Consider the following 25,072-nt stretch of genomic DNA (forward strand, 5'->3'; position numbering starts at 1 on the left):
TGATGCCCCCCCCCCCCCCTCTCGTCGACAATGGTGAGTGTTTTGAGTATATCAGTGATGAGGTGACAAATGCAACATCATTTTCTAATTGTCCCACATTGAGAAACACTGGTCTATAGGAACAGATGGAATATCAGCCCACTTGCGAAAGGAGTGTTCAGCTGAAATGTCTATGCCTTTCACATGTTAAAACTTGAGTTTCAGCTCAGGAATGTATGATAGTTCCATTGTACAAGGATGGTGCAAAAACTGATGTGTCTAACTACTGAACTATCAGTATCTCTGTTGTGGTAGTGAAGATTTTAGAGAAGTTGGTAAGAACTCGCATACAGAAATGGGTAGACAAACAAGCTATACACTCTACAAGGAGCAGCATGAGTTTACAAAAGGAAGGCAGTGGACAGTAGATGCCATTGTGTAGTTATTAGATTAAGAAGTTGAGATGTTGAGTAGTATAGTTAGAGGAGGGTTCCCTCCATTGGTGAGTCCTTCAACTCTTGGGAGGTGTCATGTATTGATGATAATAATAGTATAGATTAATACATGCAATTTAAAAGCAGATATACACAAATGAGACTTTTAACTCAGAATCCCACTAAAATTTCTTAATTCATTAGTTCTTCACAAACTGCCGCACCACCCCAGGGTGGCCAAAATATTTCAATATTTTCACTAAAATGACACAGCCCACGTGGGTTTAGAATCAGACTATCGATGTGCTGATAGGAATGACATCCAAACTGCACACTGCAATTGTTAGGTAGGCCTATATTCTGACCTTGAGTGCTGTGGAAAAATCCTGATACACTAAATGCGCTGTGAACTGAAAAAGTTTGGGAACAACTGTCTTAATTTTAATATCAAAATGTTTTCTATATTTATCTCATAACTGTTATATCTATTACTTTGAGTACAAATATATATATATATATATATATATATATATATATATAAAGCAGTCTAATACTTCTTTCCAGTTTAAGTCTTACATATAGATCCTTTTGTGTATATGTATTTGTTTTGTATTTCTGGAAAAAAGCATATGACAAGGTGCCAAGAGAAAAGCTGTTCAAAATGCAAGTTATATGATATAAATGAAACATATCAGGCAGTAATACATTGCAGTATTTTGAATAGGTTTTCTTTTGCTGCCTTGTCATGTGTGTTTTTTTTTTCCAGATCTACACAACTTATATTTTTCTTAAATCTTAAAACTAGAATTAAGTATTACACTGCTGTATAATTTTTTGTGCTCAGAGTAATAGATATGACTAATAATAAATAAATATACTCAAAAATAGTAAATGCAATGGGGAGTTAGAATTGAAGGAGGTACAGGAAGATGGCTTGATGCGAGACAAAGGTGCACATTATTTCCATTTTTACTCATCCATATAGATTGCATTATGAAGGAAAGTGGCATTTACACCTGAGATCAAAATTAGGGATGTTAATCTCATCTCTTTACTTTATGCAGTAAAGGTGTACTGCATAAAGGATTATTTAGGAGTATGTTATACTCCTAAATAATCCAGTATAGGTCTGCATAATTTCCCAACTAAATTGAATAACTGCTGTAATAAATTTGGTATGGCAGAAACAGTGAAAGCACCAATTGAATCCTGAATGGAGAACCTTATGGAACAAGTAAAACATTTCAGCTATTTGCACACAATTTTTAGTGCAGATAGCAAATTAAATGTGGAAATAGACAACAGAATTAGCAAAGCTGGTATGGTAGGAAGTCAACTGCATATATTTATATGGAATAAGAGAAAAAATAATAAAAACCCTAAAGTAGCTATATACAAGATAGATACAAGCCAACTTATGGATCCAAGAGATTGATTTGAAATAAAACACTTGATCAAAGACTGGAGACTACAGATATGGCTGTTCCAAAACCATATTAAGAATGAAGATATTAGGAAGGAATTGATACTGTTATAGTATTCAGGAGTGTGTGAGCAAAGCTAATACGTAGGTGGTATGGTCACTTAAAAGAATAGGCAAGGAAAGGTTAGCAAAACAGGTGTTTTTTGTGAGGATGTTAGGAAAAAAGACTCTAAGGAAGACCAAGATCTAGGTGGATGTATAGAGTGAGAAATGCCTTAGAAGACAGAAATATCTTCTTCTTAGGCATGTCAATCCCAAGATTGGTTAGTGGTTATCCTGTGCTTTCCTTTTTGTTTCTTCATGGCTTTCAGCTCCAGTTATTAAGTTATTCATACAGAAAATTCTTGGTCTGCCTCTTGGCTTCTCTTCTACATTCCCTCATGCCTCAGTTAGTATTCAATTAGGCTTTTCTTCTCTTACTGATGTGGTCATTAGTGACTTCTCTTCTTGAACTTCATTAGTCTTTTTTTTCATGCTCATTAATTTCCTGATATATACAGGGTGTTCGGGATAAATTTGACAGTTTCGTAAGGAAAAAGAAAATCTTCTTTGTATCTATTAAATTTAATGAATTGACAAAAAAACATTACAGGCAGAGTTAATTACAATACTATCAACAAGATTTACTCAAAATAACCACCATTAGCATCGATCACAGCTTCAATTCTGCTTCGGAACCTCGAACAAGCTGATGCTACAGTCTCCCTGGGAAGGGCCGCAAAAACTGTTTTAATTTTATCCATTAACTGGGCTTTTGTATTACTGGAAGTGCGATTGGTGTCTTTTTCAACTGCGCCCCATACAAAATAATCCATGGGGTTAAGGTCTGGGGAGTTTGGAGGCCAAACATTTGGACTGGTGAAGTCGTAGAAATTTTCAGACACCCATTTTTGACTTTTCCCAGAGGTGTGGCAAGGGGCCGAATCCTGCTGCCATACATACGGCCTACCATTGGCTACCCTTGTTATCCAGGGCTTGACTACAGTTAGCAACTCCACGAACAAAGCCCGAATTCCAATGCCAGGGTTCTTCAACACCTGTTCCTGCAGATTTGCGAGGAATTCTGCTGTACGAACGCAATCAGATCGTCTGCTAGGGATCTTTCTTCTTGCTACATCCTCGTAGTCACCATTGCAAGTCTCTAGTTCATGCCTGATTGTTTTTACTGTATTCAGGGAGCATTGGGCAGCAGTCGTAATATCCTTATTTTGATGGCGGGCACGAATCATCATGATACAAGTTATTCTCTTCCATGATTCAGGTGGGTTCCAGCTATCCATCCTTTCTGACATCTTGTATATGAATGAAGAAGGGTCCAAACTTTTAAATGAAGAGAAGTGTGTGTTAATACATGTAACTTACGGAAAAATATAATTAATTATAAATATGTCAAATTTATCCCGAACACCCTGTATATATATATATATATATCCCCATTTTTTTTTTATATAGTGAAACCTGTGGGATATTCATAACTATAGAATAACATGTATGCCCCAGTAAATAACTGTTTTATTATGTAAATATTTCATCTTAGTTGTACTGACAATGTCTTATGATACATAAGATGAACAAACAAAAATAGGAATTGAATTCAAATGCGCATAATTTTTTTTTAAATCTTGGCACTTGTAGAAATTATGTATGAGCCTTTTATCTCTCCAATTTACATTTATCACTTTCAGATTTGAATCGTATTTGGTTCCAGTCAAGACTAACTATCAAGAGTATTTTTATTCTTCTCAAATCTTCTTTCAATAATTGTTCTAAGAGTTATTTCCCAAATAAAACTGTGTCTGGATAAAGTAGTGAGAAGGGAACTGACAGAGTTTGAAAGAGGTGCTGTGATAGGATGCCATGTTGTAGGCCATAGATGGCACGTCCAAGAATTTTGCTGGCATGTCAACAATTTTCAGATGATATCCTTTTATACGCTTATAAATTATTCAACCATTTTTTTAATAGTTACAATACATAAAAGATAAATTTTGTTTTACACCAGAGAGCAGCTATGAAGATGTGCATATGATTGGTGCGGTATTAACAAAAAGTCGTGCACCCCAAAGATAAACGCAACCTACAATTGTTGAGTTGAAATGCTAATTTTCTTCAACTGAATTTCATAACAACATTCCCTATATATTTCTCAGTTTTAACACATTCACGACGGGTGTTGTTTATCATTCTGACGGAACTTCTCTTTATCGGTGGGCTCAACTCACACGAAGTTTCAATCTTTGGTTGAATTTTATTGCTGCTTGTTTGCATTTGAGCTGGCACAGGAACTCAGACATACATTCTATGGCATATTTCAATTCGTGGTAGAATTTTATTTGAAGTTAGCCTTTGTGATCTGTCATAATGACATCGAGAATTTCAAATGCAAAAAAAACAAACACTTATTTCATGTAATTGAAAAATTGGACAAGAGTTTTTAGTTACTGTGTTTCCGGTGCAACATATGGTTTTGCTTGCGTCTATACAGCGTAGTTTCTTTGAGAGGGGGACATGTGATTCATTAGTTAGTGCCGTTTTTATTCCAGCTGTCTCTAATTGCACTATTTGTTGAGAAATATGTTACACCGACTGCAAAAGCCTACCTTAATCATGGATATAATAAAACTACTTGTTTTTCTTGCACTTGCAGTATAATGGCTGTTGGGGAGGGCGTGTTGTTAACCACAGGGAGCTAGTTACTACTGCCTCGACGTGAACATGTTTAAACATTTTTCGTGTGAGGTATATGCAACACTTCTTAATGTCTTTTTTCGTAAAGTAAAATCAGGGGGGCCAGTTATACACGAGGGAGAGTTATTTTCAAGTAAATATGGTAAGCGCTTCGCCGACAAGTTGACATCCTGCTGCTTCCCTTGCTCAGCTAACTTCGATGGTGAGTTACAATGCATAAATATTTTTCTCACTACTTTTTTTTTTCAAACCAACATAATGAAAATCAATTTCATAATACAATAATCAATTTTACACTGAATAACATTATTTATAAAAATATTTTTCTCATTACTTTTTTTTTTTTCAAACCAACATAATGAAAATCAATTTAATAATACGATAATCAATTTTACACTGAATAACATTATTTATAAAAATATTTTTCTCACTACTTTTTTTTTTTTTTCAAACCAACATAATGAAAATCAATTTAATAATACAATAATCAATTTTACACTGAATAACATTATTTATATATAAATAAAATTTTATAAATTAAGTTAGATTAATTTTTCCCCTATTAAAAACTACCCGGCATGTCAGCGAATCGATTGGTAAATTTTTGGCAATCGCACATAAAAAGGTTCGCCACCACTGTTGTAGGCCTATCTGTGTTTACAAATTGGGCCATCCCAGGTCAATCAATGATACCATACTGAGATGGAAGTGCAGGACCGCCACACTCACTAAACATGACTGTAAGGTGCTACGAAGGATGTGTAAAAACTGCCATTCATCAGCTGGCATGTTGATTATTATTATCTGAGACCTCCAGGGAGTCTATAAATCACTCAAACCAGCTATCATGCCTTCCCTTAAATTCATTCACACTAGATGCACTCACTACCCCCCAAGGACAAATTATTCCACTCAGCTGCTGCTCTCCATGAGAAAAACATAGCCCTCACCCCTTTTTTGATTGTGAACAACCTTGACTTCAATGGATGCCCCCGTGTTCTCTCCCTGCCTTCCATATAATGAAAAATTTCCATCACATGAAATGCTATAACACCCATTCAAAAGTTTATAGACCTCTATTATATCACCCCTCTTTCTCTTGTTAACCAGAGTCTGCAATCAACATACTTGCAAATCTGTCCTCATAATCTAAATCCCATAATCTTTGTAACTCTTCTTTGCACCCTTTCCACAGCTTCTTTTATTCCCTTGGAACCCGGGAGACCAAATCTGCACACAATAATCCAGGTGTGGTCTTATCAAAGCCTTATAAAGAGGCAAAATGACTTCCTTATATCTCAAGGTTCACTTCAACATAGCATTTATCCTCTGAGTTGTATTTACAACTTTTGCTATTTGACCTTTGAACTTTAAATTCTTATCCACCAATACAGCAAGATCCCTTGCCTATTCAGTTTCTTGTGGCATAACCCAGCTAATATAATATGCCGCTGGAACTCTAATCGCGCCAAAGTGCATAACTTTACGCTTACCAACATTAAACTGACAGCCATTTTTGTTTGCCCAGATTTCCAGTCTATTCAAATCGTTTTGTAATTCCTGAATATCAGTAGCATCCCTGATTGCCCTGCCTTTCTTCGCACCATCAGCAAACAATTGCATATCTGATGATAGACCCTGCTTGATGTTATTAATATAGATTGAACAATAATTGCACAAGGACTGAACCCTGAGGTACACCATTGGTTACCTCAAATCTGGCAGATTCACACCTACTGTATACCACTTTTTAATATCTGTCAACCATCTCTGATCCAAGTCAAGAGATTATATTTCAATCCTATATTCTCCAGTTTACGCAACAGCCTTTCGTGTAGTATTCTATCAAATGCCTTAGAAAAATCCAACATTATCATAGTGTATCCATTCCCTTTATCCAACTCAGCTAAAACATGACCTTCCCATGCTGCTCCTTGCAGAGTGTATAGCTTGTTTGTCTACCCATTTCTGTATACGAGTTCTTACCAAGTTCTCTAAAATCTTCACTACCAACACCAGAGATACTGATAGGTCGGTATTTAGACACATCAGTTTTTGTGCCACCCTTGTGCAACAGAACTATCATAAATTGCTTCCATTCCTGTGGTATCATTCCAGAGCTTAGACTCAAGTTATACAAATGTGCGAAAGGCCTAGCCAATTTGGCTGAGCTTTAGCAAACGGGCTGATATTTCATCTGTCCCTATTGACAAATTCTTATCCAGGTTATGCAACAGCTCTTTAACCTCATTTTCATGAACCTCTAACTCTTCATCCAACGTAGCAGTAGCACTGTGCACCATGCTACATACACCTGGTTGATATAGTTTAGCAAAGTGAGCACTCATTAACTGAACAATCTCCTTAGCTTCCGACACTCTTATACCATCTGCATTCAATAAAGTTATTCTTCAACATTCATTCTTTCTTTTGCTTGCGGCATAACGATAAAATTCTTTTGAATTGTCTTTAGCTTGTGGCCAATTTCTTTTCATACTCCGTTTTAGCTTTCCTCACAACTCGTTACTTTTCTGGCTCAAGCTTTATATATTTCATAACTCCTCTCACTTATTCTTTCCACATCATCTTCTTCTTCTTGTGGATCTCTTGCTTAATAAGGTTGCACATCCATTTCACTCCTAACCTATTTATTCTTGGAACACTAGTGGGATACATTGAGATGCTGCCTCATTTAAGATTCAAATGATTTCAAAGATTCCCATGCATTGCTGACATTTTTTCCATTCAGCAACTAATGCCATGGGACCAAAGATAGTATTCTCCTAAGTTGATCATAATTTCTGGCTTTGTAGTTAAGCATGTAGCCTGTTTTAATCGGAGCTTCAATACGAGTAGATACTTCTCAAGAAAGAACAGCATGATCACTGTCACTAATTGGTGGTAAAATAGCCATATTCTTGACAGAAATCCCTTCTGAAATCCAGCACTTTGACCTTGAGTTCCTTCTTTCACATGCTACTTGAGAAAGTTGTCTTGCAACAATTCAATAAATTTCTGTTCTTTCTTATCATGAGATTTCTCTTTTACCCAATCAATGTTTGGAAAATTAAAGTCCCCCATAATGATCATCCGCTTGGTACCCATAAGGCTAAATTGGCAATGCATTTCTTCGTTCCCCTACAACTGAGCAACCAGGTCTGTAGTAACACCCTACCATATATTTCATTCTGTTAACCTCCACTTCACACTAGATAGACACTCAAACTCGTCGCTAACATTGTTATCTTGTATTTCTACCCTAACTGGACTTTAGTCATCTGATATCATTAGTAGCACTCCTCTCTTATCTCCTCTGTCATTCCTAAAAATAGTATATCCATTACACTCGATCCCACTTATCATATCTGATTCTGATAGCCAGGTTTCTCTTAGGCCACATCGTATTCAATAAAGCAACAAACTCAATCCCTTTGTTTATGATGCTCCTGGCATTTACCCATAAGGCTAAATTGGCGATGCGTGTATAGACATAATAAATTATGACCTGATCTATTCTTATAATTAGATATGAAATCTATTTGGTCTTGTTCTAGAATTTTCTCTTTTTTCTCCCCAGACATACTTAAAACATCAGAACCCAAAGCATATTTTTCCACTAGTTCGCCACATACATACTGTAACCATGTTCGAAGGAATTCATATTTTTATCACGTTTGCATACCATAGCTGAACTTGCACACACATTTTCCCCATTCCTCCCTTGATGATCTAGTTTCCCTAACCCTCTGGCATTAGGTTTCATACCAAGCCGTAATTTCTTGAGGTTTCTGATGCCAAATGAATTCAAGTGCAGGCCATCGTTCTTATACAAATCTTTTCTGCCATCAAACACGCCCCAGACGTCTAAAAACTCGCATCCATATCTTCTGCATAGCCTGCACGTGAAATCATTTGCTATCTTCGTCCTCCTTAACTCAGTACTATCATATCTAGGTAGTAATCCTACAATTTTTACTCTTTCACATTTCTTTCTCGCTTCCCAACAGACCTTTCATATCTTCTCTCATACTATGTTTGTCCCCACTTAAATTATTAGTACCTAATTATGCAATTCTGGGCACTGATTTTAACATGAATCTGAACAAAAACATTCAGAACCGAGGCTCACAACATGGGTTTTCGTGGCAGGACTATACTATGCAACTCCCACATCACTTAAACCAACATTCAGCATCGTCTTCAGTGAGACATGGAAGCTTAGAAAGCTTGGACCTCTGTGGTGTCACGAACATTGAACTCTGAGAGGTATGGACAATGCAATGCTTCCTACTTTGTGGCATTTCATTGGAACTGACTATTGTCTCTTTCAGTAAGACAGTGCACTATGGCAAGCTACTTACTGCTCTAACTGCGTGGTTTGTGGACATGAATGTCAACAGACTTGACTGGCCTCCACAGAGCCCTGATCCCAACCCTACTGAACATCTGTGGAATGAACTGGAGTATCAGCTCCGCAACAGTCCAGGAACTCATTATATGCCTACAGGAAGAATTGTCCAAAATTCTCATTGATCACTATCGTATACTTGTGGAAAGTATGCTTTCAGCATACTTTCCACAAGTATACAATAGCAGTAAGAAAGCAGAAGGAAATCTGGTTAATTAATGGTCCATTTCTCACAGATTCCCTTCAGTCTCTCTCCTATGGACATTTAGTTTTGGCCTTGTTTGTATTCTATGGATACTTTCATGGACATTGCTCTTTTCTCCATGTTTTTTTTTCAAAATCACAAGAATAAGAGCTGCTGCTAACCAGCACCCTTTTACAGTCTAGCTTGAAAACTTGCCAAACAGACTTCTCTGCTTCCTCTTCTTTCCATCTCTTTCTGTTTGTTGGAACAGCTTCTCCTCTGCCTTCCCCAACCTTCAGTTCAAAAAAAAAAAAAAAAAAAAAAGTCTTTTATCCACTTATCCACATATGGCATTGATGTTATTATTATGCGACACCTCCAGGGAGTCCAAAGACTCATCGATATGCTATAGGTCTTATGACCTTTTATGTGTGGGTCAGATATATATTTTTTAAAAAAAAAAGGGGGGGGGTGCAGTCACAGTGCATTTCATCAAATTTTCTAGTGGTTGGGTCCTTATCACATCTCATTCTCCTTCATTGAGAGCCAGTGAGTAAAGGTTGAATTAAGGTAATTCATTTATGTTCTTATAATTATTCTTGAAGAGCATATATAGTTCGCCCACTGTTTGTAGGTCCCTGCTTCGTGTCTTTCCAAAAATAGTCGATTCATGCTGAAGGGGAGAAAGAAATGAAGGACGTCTGAATTGGTCACCAACACGCGAAATCACGTGCTTTATAGGTAAAATTTTCCAACTGTTATACAAGCAACATAGTTAACTACAATAATCATATTGTAGTTAACTATAATTTATCGACCGGTAATAATAAACAACTCATCCGACAATATGGACTGATTACCCTATTATTGGAATGGATTCTCCTTTTTCTGAGATGCGCAGAAGTGTCAAAGGAGCTCTAATCGGTGGGCGAACTATACATAGTGCATTAGCCTTTGGGAAGTGCACTTCATCAGAACAATATTCACGTAGACTTCTCTGGTGGTGTCGCGTGCCCATTTCGGTTGGGTGTACTGTCATGTGGGTGCCACATGCGCTACAAATTTCACGTCAATTTGACCGTATGCATGGGCATGCATCCACAGAAACTTTTCCAGGGGGGAGGGGGACAAAGCTTAGAGACAAATAATTACATCAATAAATTTTTATAATTATTGATTTAATTAAATAATTACATCAATAAACATCTTAGCATTTTTTGATGTAATTATAAAGCAAAAAAATCATAAAAGTAACAAGTAAAATAATATTATACATACACTTATCTTTTTAAAAATGTATTTTTCTGTTTAAATTTGTTTCACTATAAATTTAAAATTTACACTTCACTCAGTGACTCACTAGACACAGAGCAAATGAACTGCTCTCGCTCTTCACAAATCAGAAAAAGATTAACGAAAAACAGGAACGTGTTTTATTGCTGCAATAAAACACGTATTCTATGGCTACCCCGCTGTGGGCCGAAACAGGCCAACTCTTAATAAAATTTTAAGACAAAGCTTTCTATGGTCGAGGATTTAAGGTTACATATCTCAATCACTTTTAAAATTATAATTTGTGGAATTTTTTACTCGAGCCTTTTCTACTCCCCCTCCCTCTGCAGATGCCCATCACCATATGATTGCATTTTTATCGATGTATGAAAGTTTTGACGGTGCATAGCACATCAGCGCTCATCTTAATTGGTCCAATGCAATTAATTGCAGGATAACTTTGACTACTTCTGCATAGAGTGGGGGAACAATCTGTTTGTTTTAAGATTTATTAGAAAACAGTGAAGGAGAATGCTATAGTTGGTATATTTGAAATACTCAAAGATTAAAATATGTGAAATAGGAAATTAAAATAAGAAATTAAATGTGTGAGTAGAATACTTTTATTAATGGTAAACGAATTATTAATAATTAACATTTGTGAGTGTGTGTCCTATAAGTTGCTGGGTAGAGCGAATAGCACAATCCTAGGAAGTCTAGACATGAATTTATGATGGCATAATTAAAAAAAAACTTAAGAGAGAGAATGGCAGGAATAAATATCATTTGCTGGAGCAGCAAATCATCTCGTAAAATTTGTTTCCCATGTTATGTATATTTCATTGTTTTCCAAGAAATTTCCTTTGTTTACTGTGACTCAGTATACATAACATCCGATCATTATCGGAATTATCCACTTTCGAGAATCCTACATTCATAAGTTTTTTTTAGTATCAATCTCACATATGCTGGTATTTTGTTGTAGATCAACGTCTTATAATACATAGAATATTCATTTTTATTCAGGAATAGATATTTTTTTACTGTCTGTTGTTTATGAAGACTAGAATAAAAATGTCTCTATACTGTTAAACAACTTTGCAACCTCAACAGATGCTATACTGCATAGCAAGAGAAATATTTAGGTTTTTTCTCCTAACATCCACTTTCAAATTTTCAGTTCCAGAAAACATGTGTAATAGCTGTTTGTAACACAGCCATCAGATACAGAAAGTGCTCAACTCATGACAAGTGACAACATTCAATTGGTTGACATAGTAACCAATCACAGCTGCTAGGTGAGCTCAAAATGTTAGCTCTCACATTCTCACCGGTTTAAAAAATACTAAAAACGCTAAGAATTTGACCTGCTGTGCCCTCTTTACATCTTTTCGAAGGGCTCAAAGGTGTATGCATTTTGAAAGCACACCTGAGCTATTAACGCAAACGTGACGCAACGTTTACATGTCGAAAAGTGCCCTCTTCATGAAGCACTAATGCTTTATCCTCGTGAAGAGGACAATGAAGCATTAGTATATCATGTTCGATTTTAGGAATCATGCAAAGTCTGCAAACAATTGGGGGGAGTCTTTAATGGGAATAAATACAAAAATATAATATCGGCGATACTGATATTTCGTGGATGATCACCGCACAGCTGGAATATTTGTCCATGATACACACATAACCACAGTAATAAGATTTTTTAATAAGTAAATATTAAAATATCTTATTATTGTGGTTACTTGTGTATGTATGTTTAGTCATGGTCCCTAAAGAGTGTCAGGAAAATACGACTCAGACCAATACCGCCTTGCAGTGTTGTGACAAAGGATGACAGGTTCGTGGCTTCATGTCCTTTAGCCATACTCTTGTCATTCTATATGTGTAACTTTTTTCTTTTGCTGTGATGTCTTCTTTGGATACATTCCTTTGTCCTTCCTGGTTTTATTCATTTTTACTAGTTGTGTATTTTGGAATTTATAATATAATATATGATACCATCTGTTTTTCAAATTAATTGGTCGTTTTCCACCACATACTCAACATGAATTTGGTGCTTTCTGTTTAGCACACCATTCCCAGTATACCTGAGACAGTGTTGTATGTAGTCATCCTAGAAGGCAATAAATTCCAAGATTCTCATATTGGTCCATCTGGCTTTTGTTATCATCCCCATGATAACAAAATGGGGGATGCTAATGAATAATTTGCATGTATGATAAAATGACCTTTTGCTTATTACCACACATACCTGAATGCATATACAATCTTCAGAGCTTTTGTTTGCATTAGTGACTATTTTAATGTTGGCTTGTATTCTAATACCAGTAATGAATTGTTTATTCTTGATAGACCACATAATTAAAGAAATTTCACTCATTTATATTGTCTCTTGCTATGTTTTATTCATTTGATTAGTTGTAGTGTCTTTTGGAATTTTAGATTATTCTATTTCTAAAAATCCCTGTCATGGAGAGGTTTTTTCATGGTAGCAAGAATGTTCAGAGAGAACTAGGTTGCAGTATGACTTTAGATGTCCTTGCACCATAAACCTCTTATCAACCCACTGGTAGGATGACAACCACCATGAAACATCAGGCAGACTGTCATAACTGCTTCAAAACATTTTCACGCATCACAACATATTTACGTGGCAATTTTTTCACTTTACAAGATGCACTCAAGCCACATTTTTTTTACATGATATCAAAAAACATTGTTTAGAAAACAAAAGCAATTCTATTTTTACACAGAATAGTTTGATTTAACATGGTTCAAATGGTGCTTATTTTTAAAATCTCTGTTAAAAAGGGTGCTATGCTGATTCCTCAAAGTTAAGTTGGTCCATTATGGGAGGCCCTCTTATATAAGGCTACTTGGAAGGAGTTAAGCTGTTTGCTAAACAGTCATTTCTTGTTTACAATTTGAAATGTTTATTTACATCTTGTGTTTTGTTCATGAAAGTTTTGTTCATGCTATAGAGTTATACAGGTATATATTAAATTTTGAAGTTTTGTACGCGTATCAAATTAGTAAATTAATTATTTTCAGATATTTTCATAACATTACCTCATTAATCACAATGACAGATAATTCAGTTAAAAGAAAATCTATTTCTTTAGAAACTAAGATCCAAATTTAAAATCATTTAGCAGGTGGAGATGGTTCTTTTGTCCTTAGGGAAATATTTTGGATTGAATGAAGCCACCGTGAGAAAGACTAAGAAAATGAAAAAGCCATTAGAAAATCTGTTCTTTATGGAACAAAATTAGGTGCCAAGTCATCATCGTATACGAGAAACATAAAAGTTAAGATGGAAAAGGCCCTAGTGATGTGGATAGAAGATTGCTCACAAAAAGGAATACCTTTAGATGGAAATGACACCAAACAGAAAGCATTAAGTTGTACAAACAGATTTGAGAAAAGGAGCCAACAACATCAAAAAATTGTGATTTTTTTGCAAGCACAGGTTGGCTTACAAAATTTCTCAAGCGATATGCACTTCATAATGTAAAAATGAAAGGAGAAGCTGCATCTGCAGATGACCTGGCAGCTAGAGAATTTCTTTCAAAACTCTAAAATTGTTGAAAATGGTGGCTGCACTCCTGATCAAGTTTGGAACGCAGATGAGACTGGCTTTTTTTGGAAAAAAATGCCAAGTAGAACTTATATAGCGAAATCACAAAAAAAGTGTTGGTGGCTTTAAAGCAGCTAAGGATCGTGTGACTCATTTTGCAGCAATGCTTCCGGAGATTGTATATTAAAACCATTACTCATTAATCGATCCATTACTCATCACCATTACTCATCCATCCCTAAGACTGCAGGTAATGAAAGGTGTGGATTTTAACACATTACCAGTGCACTGGAAGACAAACAAAAAAGGTTGGTTACAAAAGAAATTTTTAATGAATGGTTCCATCAAAGTTTTGTTCCAAAAGTTAAACACTATTTGATGGAAAAAATTCTGGACTTTAAAGTTTTATTGATTATAGACAATGTACCTGGCAATCCTGGTTTAGAACACCCAAATATGGAATTTTGTTTTCTGCCACTTAATACAACATCCCTAATACAACCACTACACCAGGGTGTGATTACTACCTTCAAAACTTTCTACATAAGAACATCCAATACATTTTGGATAAACTAGATAAGGATAATTTACTGACAGTTATATATGTGGAAGAATTTTCTATTTTGAATTGCATCAAACTTGCTAAGTTAGCATTATTAGAATTGAAACCATCAACTTTAAATGCTTTAAAAGCTACTTGGCCAGAATGTGTGAAAAAGAAAACACCTGTACCTCTGTATACAACTGAATATCCCAATATCATCAGATTAGCACATGAAGCTGGCAGAGAATGATTTGATGATTTTTCATCTGCAGATATTGAAGAATTAATGGTTGACAAGGTTGTTAGTGATGACGAAATAATAGAAGCTGTACTTGAGAATCTTGATGAAAAAGTACAGGATTAATTAAGAAGGGCTTTAAATGGTAGTGGATCGCGGTCATTTTCTTACACATGATCCAAATATTTAAGTCATGTATAGTGTGATGTGAAGAATTATACAAAGATCTAGTCAAAAACTGGATCTCCACTATTAATTAGTATGTGGGAAAAAAAATCAACCTTCAGAATTAGTGCTAATTTAGTTCCTCTTATTGAATAAAACATTTTGCCATTGCAGTATGAACAGGATGGCCAAAGTGTTTCAAGTGATTTAATTCCACACAATTTTTTTAAGAAAGATACATATGTATACACTTTAAATAAATATTTAAAATAAAAAAATATTCCATTAAAATTAAATAGTTTATTCAATGATTTTCATGTTTTCTTTGAGTGCATATGAAAAAAATCAATTTTTTCATATACACTATTCTTTTTTCATAAGTTTTTCTGGAACTAATCAACCATGTAAATGGAGAATAGGGTGTGTGTGTATATATATATTAATGTGTTATATATATATATATATATATATATATATATAACACAAGCTAGATCACAATACACAGTGGCCATATTAAGTAATGAGACAATTATTGCTGACATTCCTTTCATTGGTGGCCAGTGAAAATTTTAAGTGGGGGTGCTGCATATACAAAAAAAAACTTTTTTTTCCTAATCAGTAACGAATTTACTAATAAATAAATTTACATATTAAAAACTGCTTTATTAAAAATATTTCATCCTCACCACGAATATTGGCATTAGATCGCAGCGCATTTGTTTCATGTAACGATAATTGAAAAAATATTATTCTTTTCATATTTTCAACAGTGACACTCGTCATAATTCAGCCTTGTATCTATAATAAATCAATAATTATGTTATTTTAACAAAATAAAATAAGATTTACAAAAAATAGTTCACTACGCACACGCCCCAATAATAAACATGTCATAGCTCACAGAAATAAAGTGCGTAAGTATGCTAAAAAATACACTGCCATTTAAGCAGTTACAGTTGGGAATGACGTAACGTGCAATGACGAGCAAATAAATATCGCTGTGAGATCGCAGTGCATTTGTTTCGTAATCTGAAGCGTTAATTGAACAATTCCAATTATTAACTATTCAATCAATGCCAAAACATAAGCTGTAACCTTTAACATGTTGTACTGCATTTATATAATGTTGTAAGTATTGTTATTATTTATGAACACAAACAAAATTTAATTTTTTCATTTTTTCCTTGGGGGTGCTGCAGTGTCACAGTGCTTATGTACGGGCTGCCACTGTTGGTGACAGACTAAATTAGTGCATGTGCTTTTATTGACTTATGCAAGAATTCTTATTACTCATATTGCATGGAAGTAGTGGTTTGTTTGATGAATGTTCTTTCAACTACTAGACAGTGGGACTATTTTCTTTCTTCAGTTGAATCCTCTCTCTCTCTCGTTCTGATAATTCAGAACAAGAATTGATACAATCTTGCCTGTACTGCAGTGTCTTGAAAGAACTAACAGTAGTGAAATTTTCCTTTTAGTTGCTTGATGTGTAGCCTCTCTTGTTTGTTGTACAGTTTAAATTGAAAGGAAGAGTGCAGAAGTGACTTGGTTTAATGATCTTTATATGTTTGTTACTAAATGCATGTAATTACTGTAAATTCACTGACCTAGTTAGCAGAGCATATCCACTCTCCAACTAAAAGGCTGCAGGTTAGATCTTTCTGTGTGTATGGGTGTTTTGTGATTGTTTTAAGGTGATAGATGAATTTCATCATCCAGTGTTAGACCACCACCCTACTTATTGGAGGTCTGAAGTGGCTTGAAAAAAAGTTTCATGGTTGGTTTTTGGAATATAGGGAAAAAAAAATCCTTAGCCATTCTACAGGTGAAAGCCACATCATAAAAAAACTTGGTTAATTACTCCCAATTTATCAAAATAATTTAATTACTGACAGCTATAATGATGGTCTTTTTGAAGGGAACCTTAGATATGTAATAGCATTTCCTAAGGATGAACCTAGAATAAAAATTTTAATTTATAGTTGTAATTTTATGCTTTGTATTAAAAATTGATATTTTGTTATAGAAAATGGAGCAGGATATCAGAAAAGAAGTGGAAGAAGCAGTCCAGGTAGCAAAATCTGGAAAAGAAATACCATTAGAAGAGTTATATGCTGATATTTATGTTAATCCCATCATCACGAATATACGGGGTATTACACCTTTTACAGAACATCAACACAAAAGGATTTCAGTGCCAATTAATGCAGCTTAAGTCGGATGTTTTACTGGTACTTTTTCAAAGAAAAACTCTTTAGATCTACGAAAGTTTATTAATGTTGTGGAAAAAAAAATCATGTATAAAATGAAATATAGTATTTATAAAAATGCATTTGTTTGTTTTACTTAATCCATGTAGTTTGCAGCAGCAGCTTTGAAATCAGTGTACACTGGACATGTATTTAATAAAAAAAAAAAAAAATTTCTTTTACTTTATTTTTTCTGTGAATATTATATCAGACTATTGACAACAACTAAAAAACAGGACATGTTGCATATAACAACCAAAAATGATATAATAAGAAATACTAGAATTACAGAAATGACTGGAGTGGAAGATATCGTAAAGTATGTAATAAATTGTAATGGGCTGGGAGTATCGCTATTTAAGCACTGAGTGGATACCAAGAAAAGCAAAGTTTGTCAAAGACTAAGATGGAAGGATAATCTACAAGAGCTTTACAAGAGATGGACACTGGCTAAAGACAGAATTGGAAAGTTAACGAAATTACATTTCAGTATGTAATTATAAATGCAAAGTAATCTAATACTATGATGAAATAGAAAAATAAAGATAAATTTGATTTTTTCACCTTCCTTATCGAATTATCAAGAGATGACTGAACTGAACACTGGCTTCTTTCTTATCATAAATCTCTTAACAGGCCAAAGTAGCATCTAGGAATTTTAAGAAACATGAGGTCTTAGGATCTATCTTCTCCATTCACTTAATTATCTTTCATATTTCTTTATAATTTTTACCTCTACATTTGTTTTGGTGCATTTATGCATGGGTCTTTTATACATGGCATCACTGAAGAGAGGTAACTGAGAAGTGCTATCGTCTTATGGTTCTTAATCCTAACACTTATGTTTACTGTCTGAAAATAGTGTGGATTCTATTTATTTTCTTGAGTTTACAGGATGAAAAATTTGAGTTTCCAAGAGGAAAAAACCTGCTTTTGATTCCAGAGATTGACTAACTTAGGAACCAGTCGAAAAAAAGTTTAGTAAAAGTTCTTCTAGTCGGTGACTAGAATTGAACTTACAATGTTGCTGGAGGCAATCAAGTGCCATAGACAGCACATGCCACTTCCACAGGCTCAAAATCCGCTAGTGCTAATTTGTCATCTTTAAAAATTGTATTCAACACAAAATACGAGGCTAATCTTCTTGAATGGCAGTCAGTCTCAAGTAGAGTAATGTGGGCAAATATGAGAATGGGGAACTGGACAATGAGACTTATTTGTGCCTATGGTCCCACAGACAGTTCTACTAAGGTAGAAGCGGAGGAATTTTTTGAGGCTTTAGAAAAAGCAACTGACACATAAAAAAATGAAAAGTTGGTCCTTGTTGGGGATCTAAATAGCAGAGTAGGAAATGATTGTGAGACATACAAAAATATTTTGGGAAAATTTGGAGAAAAGAGCGAAGCTAATAATAATAATGGCAAATATCTGTTGGATTTCTGCTCAGGACATACTGGTTATTACTAACACCATTTCCAACATAAAAATGTGCACAAATTCACATGGAGAGAAGAGGCTAGGAATAAGAAAAGTCTCATTGACTATGTTATTGTTGATAGTGATGTTTTCTCCCTGGTGCAGGACACCAGAGTGTACAGAGGATTTGAAATTGGAAGCGATCACTATTTAGTCTTCAGCAGGATAAAATTGAATTTCTTATCGAAAAGAATAACATGTAAGAAAGTTTTAAAGCGAATAAAAGTTGAGCAGCTCTCAGATGTGAACTGTAGACTAAAATACACAAAGATTATTGAAGAAAAAATGAAAGAGTTTGAGAACAGGAATCAAACCTTGGAGATTCAGTGGCAAACTCTGAAGAAAACATTGATTGATTCTGCCAGAGAGGCATGTGGTGAGGTTATCTGTAAGGATAAAAAAATCAGAACTCCCTGGTGGACACAGGAAGTTAAAGAGGCAGTGAAGGAAAAGAAGAAAGCATACCAAAAGTTCCTGGCAAATAAGTCAGCTTGTGCTCTTAGAGAATATAGAGACAAATGCAAGAATGCTAAATACTGTGTAAAACTAGCTAAACAAATGTCATGGGAAGACTTTGGCAAGAATATAGAAAATAAATATCAAGAATATCCCTTAATTTTCCCATTGCCAAAACACCTTTGTGGGCAGGTGCACTGTCCTGATGAAAGATGATTTTTTCTTCTTCTGCAAACTGGGTCTTTTCTCATGAATTTTTTCGTTTAGTCTGGTTAAAAGATCGGAATAATAATATTCCCCGGTTATTGTTTTAACCTTTTCAAGATAATTAACACACATACACAAAATGCCCTTAGCATCCCAAAACACCGATGCCCTGACCCTTTCCTGCTGATGGAACTGACTGCCTTCTTTGGCTATGAACAGCTGGCTTCTGTCCACTGTTTTGACTGCTGTTTGGATTCTGGTGTGTAATGGTGAATCCAAGTCTCATCCATAATAATAAATCGATGCACAAAATCAGTTTTATTCTTGTTAAAATGCTCCGAGCACTGTTCAGAAATTTTCATGCGAGTGCATTTTTGATCTGCTGTGAGCAAGCATTTCACCCTTTTTGCGCAAAGCTCTTTCATTTGCAATTTTTTATGCAAAATATATCCTACACGTTCTTTTGAAATGCCTATAGTCTCAGCAATTTGAGACTATAGGCATCTTGACTTGCCTGTCATCCAATACCATATCATGCACTTGATCAATGATTTCTGGTGTTGTTACACTTTTTGGACGTCCTTCAAGTGGATCATTTTCAAGGCTGATACGGCCATGTTTAAACTCAGCAGCCCATTTCTTAATTGTCAAAAACAAAGGATCAGAGTGCCCATAAACTTATGAACTTCAAGTGAGTTTCTTTTGGCATTAAACCTTCTTTTACAAAGAATTTTATAATCGCATGATACTCAATTTTATCCATTTCAAAGGATACAGACAACACTTTTGCTTCAGACAGCTGTATAAAACAAACTACTTTGATAGAATGACTTGCAATTTCACATGGATGACAATGTACCAACTTAGCGGAAAAAAAAACTTGCCGATAGTGTTGCCATCTATGGTTGAGAACTTTTCAGACCACCCTCGTAGATGAATAACAGTGGAGATAATGTGCAACCTGGTCACATTTTCCTATACTCCTTTCAATTCTAATTTTTAATTGCTAACTTACAACTCTATATAGACTATGTATTGCCCAATACAATTTCCAACTTTTATCATGTAACTTTTCTGTTCTTGACATATGCCTCTCTGGCTGAATTAATCAATGTTGGTTCTTGTTTTTAAACTCATTTTTTCTTGAATATGTGTATTTGAGTGTACAGTTCTGCTTTGAAAGCTGCTCAACTTTGATTTGTTTTAACTTTTTTACATGCTTAGAATTAAATGGTGATCACTTCTTATTTCAAATCCTCTGTATGTTCTGTGTCCTCTCCACGGGAATTTGTGCACACCTTTATGTTCGTGTCCTGAACAGAAATCTAGCTGGTGGTTCTTCTTATTATTATTATTATTAGCTTTGTTCTTTACTCCAGATTTTCCTGAAACATTTCTGTATGTCTCTTTTTCTTTGTTGTCAGCTGCCTTTAAAAATCCCTGCATTTCCTTAGTGGAACCTGCTATGGGGACTGTAGCAGTGGTATGCTAGTAAATTTTTAACAACTGGTTTGCTTAGAAAGAAAAAATGCACGTTATTTTTGTGAGAATTCCCTTCCACCACAAAGCATAAATGAATTCCATCATCGGTAAACATCTGTTAATTTTGCCTCACTGCTGCTGCTTAGGATTATGATCTTATTTGGTTATTACGACAGTTCTAGAAACACAAAGTCTTTGACAGATGTTGGGCATGGAAATACTAAGAAGTGATCTAGGCAAAATTAAGCAGATGTTTGTTGAAAAATAATATTACTGTTTGAAGTTTTAATAATAATAAAAACAATATTACTGTAAAATTGCTAGCAGAAATCCCTACATATTCTGCTTGGATAGGGAAGGAAGAACACAGGATGCTGAAATAAGTGCGTCAGCTGGATTTTCCTGGTGACTAGCTTTTCTCCCAAATGCCCTTAGCCACTGTGGATTCCAGGCCACTCTAGTTTATAGCTATTGTCAGTTTAACAACCAGCTTGCAAAATTCTTAGAAATTTAACAACTGCTTGTGCAATCTGGCTCCAGCACACCACTGGAGTGTAGGCACCCTTAAGAATTTCACTCATTTTTGTCTTTGTTTTGGTAACAGGTGTTAACCTGTTATAATCTAGTATACTTAGGCAATTCTTCTGCTAGTTCTATTTCTTTTTCCATTGACGCTTCTATAGTGTTGATGCTGAATTGGAGTTTGTTCCAGTAGCTGACTTTTCAATGTATGCCCTTGTTCCCTGGCGAAAACAGTGATGGTGTTGTTTAACCAAATGATCCCTCAGCTGGCAAAAAATTTCATGTTGTAGCATCATTTTATTTTAAGTTAATAAGTATGCAATTTGGTCAGCTAAATCCTGAATTGCCAGCCCATCCTCATTTGGTTAGTATCCATATAGAAACAGATATCAGAACCTACTAATGGGATGTAAGAATTGTTCAGTTCTCCATATTCCTTAAAAGGCTACATGGAGGTCTCCTAGTTATCCAGCATTTACCGCTTTATCCAGCTTTAAGCAACCTGCTATGTTCATTTTATTCCATATTTCATGCAATGAAAATGGATATGTTTCTGTGTAAATAAATCTTTAAAATTCATGTTTTCTCACTGGTTTTATTGGGAATTGACAACAGTATTTTTTAAATGATCATTTAACTTTACACTTACAACAGAATTTGCATACAAGTGAAATTAAATTATATTGTTTGTTTCCTTGAAAGAAAGAAATACAGAAGTTCACAGATTCAAAACCAAGCTCAAAAATATGCTAGTTTCATGATATTGCTGAGTCATATTATGTACTGAAAGCTTTTGTAAAATCGTAATTAAGACACTGAATTGAAATTACTTGAATTTGTTATTTTACAGGATGTAAAATTAGCAGTGAATATGTCATGTTTGAAATTGTAAGTAGTTAAAGCAAAGGTTGTACTTGATGGAAGGAAGATCATCTCTCACACATTTTATGCAAATTAGAGAAAGAATGATTTGCACATCAGAACAGATGTGGTGAGCCTTTGGAGTAATGTAGAACAGGCATTATGAAAGTAGACTAAGGCAATACAGAACAATGCTATAATCAAAGATTATATGGAAATATTATCAAAAATTATATAGAAAATCACAAGCAGAATCTTGGGCTTTTCCATTTTTACTTCAGCAAAAATGAGCTGCTAAATTTGTTTTAATTCAGGTAAGGAAGAATGTGGAAGAGACTTCTTCATCCTAGGAGCAGCTTATAGAAGACAGAATTTATAGCTTTTTCCATGGATTTCTGTCTCATAAAAGTTGAAAAGATCTGTGACTGTATATTTGGCCAGTTTGGACCATTCGATGCAGATTCCATGTAGTTGCAATCCTCAACATATATATGTCCCATTCATTTCATTGCTTTTATTCCTGGAATGCATTTTCTCTAGTACCAGCTAATACATGCATGTTTTACTTCATTTCTTACATGGTCTCAAAAATAATTTCTTCAATAATTTTTCTGTGACATTTTGCTTCAAAAGCCAATAATTCCCTACCCCCATCATCTTTAATCATAATCGATTCCTCATATCCATAGTGTAAAACACAATTAAGCTGGAGTTACATCTTTTATGTGGTAGTAGGTGCTGTTCTAATCTCAACTGTAAGTGGTATAATCATGTAAAGGAATTTGTTAAATGGAGCATTTCATTTCAAAATGGCCGAGCGGTTAGCGTATAATAAAATTAGTTTAATCCTTTATCCAAGTGTGAGCAAACAAAGTTTGCGCCTGAAAGTATCTTCAGGACTGGGGTAAGGTGGTACAACACCAGGGCAACTCGTTGCAAAGGTGGAGCAAGATACCAACACTCCTATCTTAGTATCTCCTATAATGCAAAACACATCTCCTTGCGGATATGTCTAATGTTATGCATTAAGGGAAGGGCCACTACCCAGACTAGTTTCGACCTTTATTGAGGTCTCTTCAGTGGGAGCCAGGCCCAAGTGGAGATACCAGGCAGAAGCATTAGCAGGTCATCTCTACCTATGGGAGTTGCCAAAGATTTCCTGGTGTTGTACCACCTTACCCCAGTCCTGAAGATACTTTCAGGCGCAAACTTTGTTTGCTCACACTTGGATAAAGGATTAAACTAATTTTATTATACTCTAACCAAGTGAAAAAATAAACTTTCAACATCTTTCTCTAAATCCAGAGTAATTTATTAAAAAAAGGGTGGTACACCAGTTGGCAACTCCTATAGGTAGAGATGACCTGCTAATGCTTCTGCCTGGTATCTCCACTTGGGCCTGGCTCCCACTGAAGAGACCTCAATAAAGGTCGAAACTAGTCTGGGTAGTGGCCCTTCCCTTAATGCATAACATTAGACATATCTGCAAGGAGATGTGTTTTGCATTATAGGAGATACTAAGATAGGAGTGTTGGTATCTTGCTCCACCTTTGCAACGAGTTGCCCTGGCGTTGTACCACCTTACCCCAGTCCTGAAGACACTTTCAGGCACAAACTTTGTTTGCTCACACTTGGATAAAGGATTAAACTAATTTTATTATACTCTACCCAAGTGAAAAAATAAACTTTCAGAGCGGTTAGCGCATCCGCTCTCCAGCCAAAAGGCTGCGGGTTTGAATCCCGCCGTGGGCATGGATGTTTTTGATTGTCTGTGGAAATACTAGTGGTGGTGGTGAGCAGTAAATGGCGTTGGTGTAGTTGTGGTTAGTTGTAGTTGGTGGACTGAGTGGTGAAGACAGATGTAGAGTAGGTGTCCTCCCTCGATGAGTCTTTGAACTTCCTGGAGGTGTCACGTAATGATGATAAAAAAAATGTATAAACTTGAATTCACACATTTTTCTCAGAATCTCATGAAATGAACTAGTTGTGCAAATTTAACTGTGCACATAAGCAGCTGAAATTATTACATTTTCCTGTGGCTCTCATTAATATAACTAAGATAAACTGAATCATCTAACTAGCTCAATACCTAAGATAAAAATTTAATGAATGAAGCACATATATTATTATCATCAACCTCAAATTCCTGATATATACCCTCAAAGGGTGTACAGGATATGATAGTACTACATGAAAAATTACATCATTAATAACTTCCTATCTACAATTTTCCTCCAAATCAGTCTATTACCTGTCAAGACTCCAACATTATCAGCTCTTATATTTCTATCTTCTAAGGGCACTTTTTACTGTATCGTTCCACCTATATCTTGGTCTTTTTCCTGCCAACCTGGCAGAGAACATTGTTTTGCTAATATTTTCTCTTCCATTCTGTTTAAGTGACATGGATATTTGTGCTAAATTTGAGATTAGCTCTGCTAACACATTCCTGGATGCTGATAATGTCAAGTTCTTTCCTAATATCCTCGTTTTTAATATAATATTGCCAGTGATGCTATCTGCTCATGCCCCTAATCTTTCTGAGGACTCTCATATCTGCGGTATGTAGTCTTTGGTCAAGTGTTTTACTTCTGACCCAGCTCTCAGATCCATAAGTTAAAATTGGCTTGAATACTGTCTTGTATACAGCTAATTTAGTGTTTTGGCTAATTTCTCTTTTATTCCATATAAATTTATTCAATTGACTTCCTACCATCCAGCTTTGTTGATTCTATTGTCTATTTCCATATTTACTATCTTCACTAAAAATCATGCCTAAGTAGCTGAAATGTTTTATGTTCTATAGGTTCTCCATTCACAATATAGTTGATATTTTCAATGTTT

The 25,072-nt window shown here is 35.2% G+C and overlaps 1 protein-coding gene across 3 annotated transcripts in view; it reads left to right on the top strand.

The window, feature by feature from the left end:
• LOC150104674 (putative pyruvate dehydrogenase E1 component subunit alpha, mitochondrial) overlaps positions 1–17,401 on the top strand; it is a 204,556-nt gene extending 187,155 nt beyond the window's left edge. For all 3 annotated transcript variants that reach the window (XM_090395866.1, XM_090395868.1, XM_090395867.1), the window contains exon 9: positions 17,002–17,401. In XM_090395866.1, coding sequence (XP_090251992.1) covers positions 17,002–17,190 — 189 coding nt within the window. In that variant the 3' untranslated portion in view covers positions 17,191–17,401. The remainder of the gene's footprint in view (positions 1–17,001) is intronic.
• Positions 17,402–25,072: the final 7,671 nt, after the last annotated feature.

This window comes from Typopeltis vanoorti, chromosome 7, assembly GCF_054136105.1.
Source record: "Typopeltis vanoorti isolate ZY-2024b chromosome 7, IOZ_Tvanoo_1.0, whole genome shotgun sequence".
Classification (NCBI taxonomy): Eukaryota; Metazoa; Arthropoda; class Arachnida; order Uropygi; family Thelyphonidae; genus Typopeltis; species Typopeltis vanoorti.